The sequence below is a fragment of the Arachis hypogaea genome, chromosome 8, assembly GCF_003086295.3.
Source record: "Arachis hypogaea cultivar Tifrunner chromosome 8, arahy.Tifrunner.gnm2.J5K5, whole genome shotgun sequence".
NCBI classification, from domain to species: Eukaryota; Viridiplantae; Streptophyta; class Magnoliopsida; order Fabales; family Fabaceae; genus Arachis; species Arachis hypogaea.
Genome location: NC_092043.1, coordinates 34,300,753 through 34,314,300, shown reverse-complemented (window position 1 = coordinate 34,314,300; position 13,548 = coordinate 34,300,753). Strand labels below are relative to the sequence as shown.

At 34.3% G+C, this 13,548-nt stretch overlaps 1 protein-coding gene across 1 annotated transcript; it reads right to left on the bottom strand.

Moving 5' to 3' along the window:
- Positions 1-417: 417 nt before the first annotated feature.
- Positions 418-3,472, bottom strand: LOC112707149 (reticulon-like protein B17). The gene is made up of 8 exons (XM_025758759.3): positions 2,975-3,472; positions 2,578-2,752; positions 2,396-2,470; positions 2,166-2,307; positions 1,980-2,049; positions 1,810-1,875; positions 1,602-1,724; positions 418-1,259 (listed from the first exon to the last, which is right to left on the bottom strand). Exons 1-8 carry the CDS (start codon positions 3,354-3,356, stop codon positions 994-996), a joined length of 1,299 nt encoding a protein of 432 aa, XP_025614544.1. The 5' UTR covers positions 3,357-3,472; the 3' UTR covers positions 418-993.
- Positions 3,473-13,548: the final 10,076 nt, after the last annotated feature.

Genomic DNA, 13,548 nt, shown 5'->3' with positions numbered 1-13,548 from the left:
ATTGTTAATATATTATGATCTCTTTATGGTACCAAAATAGTAGTTTTTAGCCATTGGGGTGCCTTATGCAATGAAGCGGTAATTGTGACAGAATCATATTCTATGTTGGCATATACTACTAACATTAATCACAAATAAAATTATAAGCGATTTTGTGTGACTATTATTTAATATATGTTAAAATATAAAATATACATTGAAATTATACAAAATTAGACATATAATGATATAAATATACATTAATATATAATAATTGATTTTCGATATGTAAAAAATATTTTTTATATTTATAGAATGAAAATTAGACAATAAAGCAAAATATTTTTTACAACATCCAATCAAGTTAAAAAAAGTAAAGAATATGCTAAAATTGAAGTTAAACGCGTAAATATCGTAAATGAAAAAATATACCTATCATTTTTGTTAGGTTTAATTATTTTATTGATTCCTATAATTATGCAAAATTTTCAATTAGATCCATATACTTTTTTTCCTTTTAATTGGGTCTTGCACGAAAATTTTTTTTAATTAGACCCCTCTTGATAATAATTGGCTTAATTGTATAGGGACCCAACTATAAAAAAATTGGTGCAGGGATTCAAATAAAAGAAAAAAAATGTAGGGACCCAATTAAAAGGAAAAAAAGTACAGGGATCTAATTAAAAATTTCGCAAAACTATAGGGACCAACAAAGTAATTAAACTTTTTTGTTATAAAAGTTCTTCTATTTATAACAATTGATAAATCATTATAATACAATTGATACATCATCGAAAATAAGATGTGTTTGAAAAAGAAGAGTGAGAGGAGAGGGAGGGAGAGAGCAAAGAAAAAATAATACTGCTTCATGCCCCAACTTGTGCACTAACTTGAATTCTGTTTGTGCATCTAATTGACTATATTTTTGTGCATCTATAGGGTCAGGAATCAAGAAAGTGCTGCTTGATTATTTTTGTTTAGCTAATGCAGTAGAAGCAAGCACAGCATTATTTTTCACCTAGTTTCAGCACCTCTTTTTTCCCCACTAACCACCAATGCCTGCCGTGGTTCCATTTCCTCTGTTCTTACCACCACTAGTGCCTGTGCTGTTTCCATTTCCTCAGTTCCTGCCACCACAGTAGCCGGTGGTTCCTTTTCCTCCCTTGGTGCCACCACCGTTGCCTGCTGTTGTTCCTCCTCAGCTACTTGTGCTTCTCCCTTTTCTAGTTGTTGCACAACATGTTGCTTTAAATATCTAAATAATACCAGCAACATAAAAGCTGCAAGAAGAAATAACAAAGTCATAAAAACAGGTATCACAACTCAAACTTGCCATATCCATATACTAATAAAGCTGGCCAGTGCACACTAAGGAAGTCCTTCGGATACTCTCAATTCACTTTGCCACTTGATAACAAGGTCAAGGGTGATTTCTTATAATATGGTCTCTTATAAATTATAAGTTATATCACTTGTCCTCCCTTTTAAGTGAAAAATAAAATTGAATGCACCTATTCTCATCTCATGTTAAAATTTCTTAAACAAGAGCTATTATTTGCAGCAAAGTGTTGTTCTTGAAACAAATAGCAATCTGATCACTTAGGTCCTGGTAGGGGACTTACCTGTGTAGATTCGAGTTTTTATCGAGGAAAGATTCCAGAAAGCCATAAGTGCTGATACTACTAGTTTCTTCTTGTGAGTACAAGTACACCATATGTCCAACAACCATAATGTAAAGCGATCAGCTGCATGACAAAACCATTCTACTATTAAGCATAAAAATGTATACAAGCCTACAAAAATTCATATAAGGGGTAGGTGGAATTGGACCTCTTTGGTTTATCTTTTCGGTGTAGCAAGAATAAAGCTTCGGAGCAGTGAAGCTGATTAAAAACCCTGTTTGAATATATAACAGCAAGACATGTAAACCAGACTAAATTATAATGAAAAAAAAAAAAAAAAAACAGAGCAGACTCTATGGGGTTTGTTGGTGTCCTCACCAATGGCACACAGCCTCCAGATTGTAATAAAGTGTCCATATTCCGCACCTAGTAAAAGGAAAGGAGCTACCTACCACCACACAGAGAAGATTAAGCCATTCTGAACATTAACACATGATAATAAAAAAGTGAAAACTAGAAAGAAAGGGAAAGAAATATTTCAGCTTCTAAGATTGATTGAATTACTTTGAGGGTCATGGATGGTTCTCCTGAAAACAGCTCTCTTGTAACTGAAATTGTGAGATTCAAAGTAGGCAGAATCAATTTTGCAAGGTGCAAAATGTCATCTTCTTTCAGCTTGAACTCGCGCTTTTTCTCAACCTGGTTCCTGAAACACAACATCAAGTCTTAGGAAGTTTCACGGAGAGAGTTCATAGAATAATAATGGCACCATCTAGTAGAAAGAACAACTGTACCTTTGGCAAATTGTGTTTAGGACAAAGGAGACACCAAGAAAAACAATAGCCAATTGTGACATTGCCGAGAAAATGCTGAACAAAAGCATGCAGGAAAATCACTTAGATCTTTCTCCATGATCGTTATATAAAGAGCAAAACAAAACATCACAGATATTGTAGATTGAAGAGAAGTTTCAGACCTAAAGTTGAGTCCTTTGGAAAAGCAAGAAGATAAGAGGCAGAGAGACCCAAAACCAAACCAAAGGGTTGATTTAGCCACATCTTTCCACATGATCAAATCACTGATCACCTGACCAACACGCTCCAAATCACCTCCATTCTCTTCTTCTTCTTCTTCTCCTTCTTCTTCTTCAGCTTTTATATAAAAAAAAAGGGGGGGGGGGGGAAGTGATTTTTCCATTAGCGAAGGAAGAAGCACTTCCAAGATAATAGTATGATCTGATTCTCCACAGATTAACATAATTTTCGTCTAGAAAAATGAAGAAAAACAACCAGAAACGCAAAACCAGCCACGAAATGGAATCACAAGAATCATCAAACGTTTCAAACATCAAAAACCGAAACGTTAGGGCATACTTGGAGGAAATGGGATTGAAGGTGGTGGGAGCACCGGGTTTGATTTTTCCTTCTTGGACCGCACTGTGTTCCTTCGCTTTCTAGGTTTTCCAGCCTCTTCCGCCGTAGCGTCCTTCTCGTCCCGAACGTCAGGCTCGGAGCGCCTCCTCGGCTTCCGAGACTTTCTGGGAGATGGCAGTGCCGCCGCGACCGCCGCCTGTACCCCTCTTCCCGCCTTGGCCCTCCTTCGCGGCACGGCGGGTTCCGGCGAATCCTCCGGTTCGAGAAGGCGGTCGGCAAGGCGTGTCCTGGACCTGCGGAGGGGCGAAGTGGTGGTGGTGGGGTCGATTGACATGGGAAGAGGGTCTTGTTGTTTCTGTGGTGTAGAAGAAGAATCATCCATGATTTTATTTGAATTGAATTGAAATATTGAATGATGTAACGCTTCTAATGATGAAGTGGGTGAGGAGCTTCTTCAGTCTTGACTCTTGAGAATTTGAATAGTGAGGATGTTTTCTGCACAAGTAGCCGTTGGGGGGAGAGAGAGAGAGGGCGCATGCGCTAAAGAATGGACCATTTTCTGAAAAAAAAAAATAAAGAAGTGGTGGTTTTTGGTAACTAAACGGGCCTAGGCCCGAAATAGATTATAAAATCACTGATATTCGAAACAAAAATATTATTTATATATTAAAATTAATTATTAAAATTAATTATAAATATATTTGTATATAAATATATATAATTTAATTTATTTTTAATATATATTTATATTTTAATATATATTTTATACTGGTGTTGATTTTAATATTTATGTAATATTATTGTATTCGGGATATTAAATTGTAAGTCATTGGAGGTTATTTTATTTAAATTTGTATCCTCTTACATTTTAAATTTTTATTTTAAAAGATAAAGTGAAATTTTTTATTATTAAATATTTTTTTATATTTTTAATTAATTTTACTTATAAAATAAATGATATTAGACTATATTTTATCCTTTAAAATAAAATTCAAAATTTAGAAGATGGGAGAGATGTCTAGGAATTCAAAACGTTGTTGGTGCATGAGGCATGAGATTATTTTCAGTCATCCCTCTTTTCTTTTTTCTGATTTTTGGTCTTGAGTTATCACCCTTCTAATTTCTAGACAATATACCTTAGCCCAATGGGCATGTGTCAGCTGGCCCAATAGGTTAACCTTTTTCTAATTATTTCTTCACCTGACCCCCACCCAAAAACAAAATGTTTTTGGCCCCCTCAAAAATTAAAAGGTTGATTAATTTGTGAAAATATTTTTTATTTTTATTTTTTAAAAATATTTTTATTTTTAATTTTTTATATTTTAAAAAATATGATTGGTTTATGAAAAAAGAATTTATTTCTAAACGTTGAAAATAATAAAATCATGTTTAGTTAGTATATCTTTAAAATGTAATTCTAGGATTGTACAATTTAAAATTATATTTTTATTTTATTATAATTTTTTTTATTTAAGTTCTTTTAAGTTAACATTAATTTTTATACAATATCCAACATGAAATAAATTACTATTTTAAAAAATGTAATTGTATTTATAATAAAAATATATTATTTAACAAAAATAACAATATTAAATCTAGATGATATTATCTTTTAATATATAGATACAAAGAATAAAGCTCTACATCTAAATAAAATTTTATTTAAATCTATTCAAGTTGTTGTAATAACTTTTTAAATCACGCACTCCTTCTTCTTCTTCGCTTCTTTCTCTTTCTCCTTCTCCTTCTCCTCCCTCTTCTCTTCCTCCTCGTATTTCTTCTTCTTCTTCCAAATTTACATACGTAGGTTTTTCTTCCCTTCTTTTTCTCTTCCTCCTCTTTCTTCTCCTCTTCTTAGACATTATCAATTCAATTCAATTTAATTCAAAATATCTGCGTCTATTCAATTCAAAACAATTCAATTCAATTTATAATGAACCGAACATGTTATTAAAGTAAAACAATTATATAGTACTAAATGAATGGAACATTATCCATTATATAAAATAAAATTCAAAACAGTTTTCTGCATAATGAACCGAACATGTTATTAAGGTGAAACAATTGTATAGTACTAAATAAACGAAGCATTATCTATTATATAAAATTAAATTCAAAATAGTTTTCTACATAATGAACCAAACACGTTATTAAGGTGAAACAATTGTATAGTACTAAATGAACGAAATATTATCCATTATATAAAATCAAATTCAAAATACATGTGTCTATAATTTAGAGATTATCAATTCAATTCAATTCAAAATACCTGCGTCCATTCAATTTAATTCATAATGAACCGACATGTTATTAAGGTGAAACAATTGTATAGTATTAAATGAACGAAACATTATCCTATACAAAATAAAATTCAAAACAGCTTTCTGTATAATGAACCGAACACATTATTAAGGTAAAACAATTGTATAGTACTAAATGAACGAAACATTATCCATTATATAAAATCAAATTCAAAATAGCTTTTTGTATAATGAACCGAACATGTTATTAAGGCGAAACAATTATATAATACTAAATAAACGAAACATTATCCATTATATAAAATCAAATTCAAAACACCTGTGTCCACAATTTAGATATTATCAATTCAATTTAATTCAGAACACCTACGTCCATTCAATTTAATTCAATCCAATTTAGCAATTGTATTCCATTCAATTTTATTGAAAAAATAATCCATTAGCAAAATATTAATGTTGTTGGTGATGATGATAACGAAAAAAGAGAGGAAGAAGAAGAAAAATCTACGTGTGCGAAGGAGGAAGAGGAGGAGGAGGAGGAGGAGGTACGTGTGAATTTGAAAGAAGAAAAAGGAAGAAGAGGACGTATACGTGTATTTGAAAGAAGAGAAAGAAGAAGAAGAAGCGCGTAGGAAGAAAAGAAAAAAAAACGCATGTAATGACGCTCTTTTAATTAGAATGATTTTGATTGGTGTTAGACCTACTTGAATGTATAACAATCCTGATAAACAAAATAAACTCACCACTAAAATTAAAAATAAAAAATAAAAAAAATCTATCACTATTCAACACTTTAAGAAAGTAATAATTAATTCATTTATAATCATTGTTTCACATTTAATTTGCAATTATCTTTCTTATTTGATCATTTTAATAATGGAAAGTACTAGATAAACAATAACCACCTTAAAAACCACCTTAAAGTTATCATCAAAAAGTTGTCATCCCTGTGTTGTATTTTAATAAAATTATATATAACACAACATGTAGTAGGATTTTGTCTTTGCCGTCTGAGAGAATAGGCATTTGCTTTAAAATTGAAAACCTTACTTTTAAAATACCAAAATACGTTTCAATGACATTTCTTAATAAGAAGTATCGATAATAAAACAATTCAAATTTATTCTGTAGTTGTCCTCTTTCGTGAAAGTCTTGAAAATAATATCTTTGTTTATGAAATGGAGCAAGAAAGTCTGACATATTGGAACAAAATCTAGAATCAACAAGATAAAATTCATTTGTAAAAAAAAATTAAATACTAGTTAAAGAATATATAAGAATTAACTAAAAATAGGAAAAGAACTTACACTAATGAAAAATATGTAAAAAAAAAAAACATATACTTGAAAAATTATTTTTAGGATTCAATGTATCTAAAAATACTCTAGAGTTGTTCTGGACTCGAATTTCGAATTCGACGTCCTCGTGACGGATGAGTTCTAGACTCGACTCATCGGGAACCAATGCAGTGACTCGGCGCATCTCAAAAAATCTTATTGCGTCATTTTCGATATTTAATATTGCAGATACGCATCGTATCCTTTTAATTCAGGAAACATTAGAATTTTATAACGAGAGAACCACGATTCTCCTAAGGTATGCACCATAATCCTAATTTTCGACCTCAAGTATTCTTCTAACTTTGATATCAGAGTATCATTGCAAATTCACTTCCATCCGATTCTCATCCAATGTCCCGGATGAGTGGTCTGTGTCCCAATTTATATACTGTTCTTAGAATTTTTTTAAACCAGATACTTACAGTATGACATGAATGTTAAAAACATTTTGCGACAACCCTACGATGCAAATTGTGGCACACAATTATAAAAAATATTGCAACTCCCTTCTCTAAACTCATCTTTTTCTCATCACATAAATCTGTAAATTCTCTCAAGATTTTGCAAAAATTTAAGAACACTTCTTTCTCCATTTAAAAATTTTCATAACATCTAGCTGGATGGCCAGCTAAAAATTCAACCATATTCATTTTTTCTGTTAAAGCAAAAGTTCTACAAAATATTTTGTCAATTTTTTTCATTTTATAGTCAACCATTATTCTAAACATAATAATGTCTCCTATTTTTTATTCAAATTCATTTGCATCTTTCTCAATCTCAATACTTGAGTTATGATCTATGAGGAATGCTAGAGAGTCAACAATTTTAGTGTTTTGTAACAATCAATTGGCCATCAATAGTATTTTTAATGATGTGAGATTACATTTAATGGTTAGAGATTACTCACTTTTGTTTTGATGGTTAAGTACTGACTAAAAAACACAAAAATTACTGACCCCTAAACTTTTCCATGATCTAATCTGTACAAAGACATAGTTTCCTACTCATACATAATCCATTCATTTGAATTTACTCCAATAATCATTGAATAAAAGCGTGCAAACAAATTTTTTTTGAATTAATAAAAGAGTCAAATAAAAATAGAAAAATTATAGAATAGCACTAAACAAAAATAAAGTACTAAATCAAAGAAAATATTAAATCTAAAAAATAGAATAATATTAACTAATTTAACTTAATTATCTAAAGCACTACTCAAGATCATGAAGCCACTCTATCCTTCGAACAGCAGGCATTGTCATAAAAATACATTTTCATTCTATAGTAACAAATTTGGCCAGAGCTCTATTGTATATAATTCTTGAAACATCTTTCATAGAATTTAACACTTCCATGCATGCTGCTATAGAATATGCATTATACTTCTCAGCCTTTGACTTTGATATTTCTGTTCGTGCACTTACTGATTCAGTCTATTTTTCCCATGCAACATCCAATTTATCTAACCTTACATTGTTGGTCTCTTTACCTTGTCGTTCACCTAATGACTCAATGGTTTTCTATCTTTTACCCCCTTTTTCATAGTCCTCATCATTAAGATTAACAATTGGGTCAATGTGCACACCTTTCGAAAAAAAAGTCTTTCTCCAATAACTTATTCTCATTTAAAGTTGGTGGCTCCTTAGTAAAAACATGTCTTAATTGTTCATGCTATTATTGAATATCTCTCCGAGAATTTTATAATTCCACTCAAATTCACTCCTTTTGAATTGTTTATAAATATCTTTCTTTCTATGTAATAAAATAATTTGTTTAGTTTATATTTATCCTAAATTATAACATGACAATAAAATAAAATTAATGTATACATATCGTATACATGTCCTTCTATACATCAATAGGAGCATTAACTTTGTTTAATGAGTTAATATTCAAAATTATTTTTGAAAGATATCTTGATTTCTATTTTAGTCTTCGAAAGATAAATTTAATCAAAAGAGTCTCCCAAAAATATCCGAATTAATCACGTTTGTCCTTCCGTCAACTTTCTTGATGACTTGGTTAACGTCTGCTAACGTGTGACGTTAGCTGCCACCGTGGCAGAAGCCAACGTGTCATAAACTATTGCTGACAAGATAACTTTAGAAAAACAGTTCAAATTAGTCCCTTAGTATTTGAAACCTAATCCTAATTTCGACGATAAATACGTCGCATTCAACAATCAGAGGGTCATATGTCTGGGTAAGTGTTGAAATTGCTGGTTTGGGGCGACGATGGAGGCAGCAAATGGAGGCCGTGGCGGTGGTGTATTGTTTCTGTCGAACGGCAGTAATGGTTCCGGCGCTTCAATGCGAATTAGGAGAAAACCCATGAAGAATCATGTTTCTGTGGGTTGAAGGTTGCGATAAAAAAATCTGGGACAACAGAGAACTCAGATAGACTATTTCGTGCATGTCCAAGGTATCGGGTGAGTGTTGTGGAAGGAGTTAAAGGTTTTTCATGTTGTTTTGTACGGTTGGGTTTTTTCATCTTTTTGTTTTCTAATTTTTGAATTTGCAGAAGGGCATTCACTGCAATTACTTTAAGTGGGTTGACGATGATGACTATGAAGGGGTGGTCGAAGGTGGAACAAAGAAAGATTATGGGGCTGAGCTGCAGGTTGAAAGTGACTATGATGAATGGAGGTTGAAGGTGACATGGAGACTGGACAGTTTGAAAACTGAAGTTAAAGCATTGAAACTGTTGATAGTTTTCATGTTTGTGGTAGTTATCATTAATGTGATCATTTGTTGTTTGTTATGTAGTTCCAAGTAAACCAAATTCTGTTGATATGTCATGGTGTAATAAGATGAATGCCTTGAATGAGAATAGATGTTTGCATTTGATTTTTTAAGATTAAGACAACACAATCCATCAAATGTTCCAAATCAATTCGAATCATTGTTACAGTAAGATGTATTAAGACATGAACATAATCAGTAGTCAAAGTACTCTTAAACATTGAGTTGCCATAGAAGGCTAAATGTCACATTGTCTTAAAGATAAAAACCACAGCAAAGTCATAAGGTTTTACATGAGGATACAAACGTAAAAAATAGGCTAGACCAAAATAAAAGGGCATAGTACAACTTTCAATTACATAGATAAGCACAATGTTGATAATGAAACTTCAATTGCCCTGTGCAAAAAATCTAAAGTAGATTCATACAAAAAAATCAAGCAGAATACATTTCAACACCAATCAAAGTCATTTATCAGTCTTTCTTGGGACTTGAAGCCTGGGGTAGAAATGAAGGTCATAACGTTGGCCAGCTTTTTAGCAGTGGCTAAACTAGTCCCCTTGATTGTCTTAGCAGAGACAGCCACTGGTGCGGCTACAATAGGTTTAGGAGAGGACCTAAGTCTGGCTTTCCCTTTAATGACCTGTAACTTGGGTGGCCTAGCTGTGACTTGTTCCTACATAATTTAATGGCAGATGCATTTGTTAGATTTAGATTATAAAAGAAATCACATATGTTTAATAGTTGAGTAGTCATTATACAACCTGTTGTGTATCTTGGGTTGGTGGAATGTTTTCAGATTGGCTAATGTCAATCACTGTTGGAGGTTGTGTTGGTGATGGAAGTGCAGGCAATGGTGCTATATCTGCTGGAGCTGGATTATGTTCATTTGGGATAGAGTTTACTTCAGGCTCAGCCCCATCTGCAGCAGGGGCAAGTGGGCAACCACAGCTAGTTGCAGCTGCAGCTGCTTGGCATGCTCCTCAGCTTCCGTAGCTTTCTTCTTTGCACAACTTCTCTTATTGTGTCCTATCTCACAACAATACATGCATCTGATAGGATTATACTTCCTCTTCATCTTTGTCTTTGACCCAGTTGGTTGCTCATCTTTGTCCCTTCTCCTTTTCTTCGTTGGTCTTCCAGACTTTGCCTTAAATGGTGGTGGGACTGGAGCTGGGTGTGGAATTTTTTCCCACAGATCCTGTCCTTTCACTGGGTTGACATTGAAATAATAAGTCTTCCTGTACGCTTCCATCTTCAACCAGTCATGACAATACTCTTCAGCCCTTTTGTCATTCTTATCCTGTATGGCCGATATTGCATGCATACACGGCATCCCTTACAAAGACAATTAAATGATTATTTAAAAATCGTGCATGAATGTAGATGAAAATAAGTAACTGTTGAACTTGTTACCTGTGAGTTAAAAGCGACAGCTGCATGTGTGCTTTCCCAGGTCAACCACCATATCGGTTGGCCAGCCATGAACTTCATAGAGTTCTTTTTTTTCATCACCGGACCATTGAAGAGTCCAGTGGCTAGACAACGTTGTCATGGCTTCAAGTCTACTCTACTGAACAAGGGAGAGAATCCCTTGATAGTTTTTGTAACTTCTTCTAATTGTCAACAATACTCTTTATGATGATTCTTCTAACTTCCTCAGCTAATGTCAGGATGGGCTTGCTCCTTTCATGCTTGATTTTTGCGTTGAAAGACTCATAAGCATTGTTGCATATGTTATCCACCTTTGGAACTTCACTGAAATGCGCCTTTGTCCATGCATCCTTAGGCCATTTGTTGAGATATTCCCAAGCTTTTTGATTGATTAACTTAACTCTGTTCATGTTTCGGTTGAATTCATTTGTTATCCTTGACTGAGCACATTCCCATACCAAATCTTTTAGTTCAATGCTTGACCATTGTTTTGAGAAATTGTGCCACAAATGCCACACGCAGAATCGATGGTATACCCTAGGAAACACTTCCTGAACAGCTGGTATTAAACCCTGTAAGGAAACAAACACACGAAAAGATGTTAAATCAATATAATCCCACATCTATATTCATTAAATCAAATTGGTCCTTAAATGTTATTCATTAAATTAAATATGCCCTAACAGTTTCTTATCGTGAGTCATTAACATTCTCACCTTCTGCATGTCTGAAATGAAGCACCATTTGTTCTTCCTGTAGTCTCCCAGGTCCTTGTGTAGTAACTCAAGGAACCACTTCCAATTGTCTTTGTTTTTGACGCTGACAATCGCATCAGCAATCACAAAGATGTGATTGTTAGCATCTTGTCCACATGCTGTTAAAATTTGACCCCCATGTAGTGTCTTCAAAAATGCTCCATCAAGACCAATTAAGAGTCTACAATCTGCCTTAAACTCCCTCTTGCAGGCATCAAGACAAACATAGAAATGATCAAACAGGGGAGGACTCTGAGGCATGGGGATAACAGCTACTTGTATTGTGGACCCGGGGTTGCTAGTCAGCAACTCATTGGCATAGCCCCACACCAACCCATATTGAGCTTTGTTAATCTTCAGAACCCTCATAGTTAGAGTCATCAGTGTCTATTTCTTTATCACCTAATCTGGCTTTAGCGGGCTTGTGCTTCTCTCTGACTTCAGACTTACGGTCCCTTTTTTCACTTCTTTTTCTGTTACCAGAATCACTATCACTGTCACTACTATACAAGTTGTCTCCTACAACTTTGGAAGGCCTGTACAGTTCATCTTCAGCACTTTCATAAGAGTCATGAGAGTCACTGTCATCTTCCTGGAGGGGAGCTTCTTTTACTTGTCTTCCAGATCTTGTGAGTATGCAGCCACTGCTACTTTATTTATTCTTATTCTCTTGTGAGTTTTTAGCTGCTTGTGATGATGCATTTGATTGAGGTGGGACTGATTTGGCCTGATAGCTTGTCTTCTTGGTCTGAGGGTCAGGCTTCATGGGCTGAGATGTTGTTTTTTTTGGGTTGAGATTTTGTCTTCATGGGCATATGGACTGGTTTATTGGGCTGAAAAATGGGCTTTATCTTTGGTTTGTTGGGCTCAGAATTGGTCTTCATTGTTGGTTTGTTGGGCTGTGACTTGGGCTGTAAGGTTGGTCTATTGGGCTGAGAGGTTTGCTTCTTGGACTGAGGAACCATTGTTGTGGGTATCTTAGTAGATTGAGAACTGCACTTCTTAGCTTCGAAAGACTTCCTCTGTTTCAAGCTTTCTGCTTCCACATTTACTACTTCCTCCTCCATGTTGTCTACTATACAAGGCTGTGAAATACAATTCTCCAGGTAGATATTGATTACATGTTGGTTTCTCCTACAATCCTTGCACATGGCAAGCAAGTCTGCGTCTGTGACTAACCTTCTCAACCCGGATGAAAGGGGAACTCCAGGATCTTTCCACCAACAGTTTCCAGCTTCAATGTAATTCAACTCCCTATAGTAATCCCTTACAAAGAAGATGTCAAGCGTGTCTCCTTCAACCCCCATTAACACCTCTATGTTATCAGGTTCATATACCATATCTCCTTCCACAATCTTTTTAAACAATCCACTATGGTGAAACACAAAAGTCATCGGAGGACCTTCCATCTACAATAACAAAAAAGAAAACACCTTTAGCCTACAGATTGCCACTAGCTATTCTCAATCATAACAAAACAAACCCTAACCCCAAAATGAACATGCAACAACGAAAAAGAACCATCATTAAAATGAAAGACCCATAGCTAAATATCATCACAACGGCAGTCAAAGCAATGCATTCTGACACACTCAAAATCTTCAACAACAGTCATACAAACCCTTAGCCTCCTCAAACCCTATCCTAATTCAGACGAAAACATACAACACACCACTACGAAGACATCAGGCCACAAAATGACTCAAAAAACATGAAAAAGCTTTCATTCTTACCTCTAACCGTCACGATTGCTTCTTCCACAATCAATGTTTCTCCAAGAGACGACGAACTCTGTTCTCAGTAGCAATACCTACTCTGCTTTGATCGTCAACCAACACTGACAAACGTGGATGGCGTCATTCGAATGCAAGGTGAAAGGTTCGGGGCATGGCTTGAGGGAGACGAAACATTTTGGAGCGAAACATAGAAATAGTTGCTATGGAATGGGGTGAGAGTTTGCAACGTTTTGAATATACTCTGTCCACAAAACGACGCCAAATCATGGCTAGCAGGGCATTCAATCAAAACGGCATCATTTTCGTT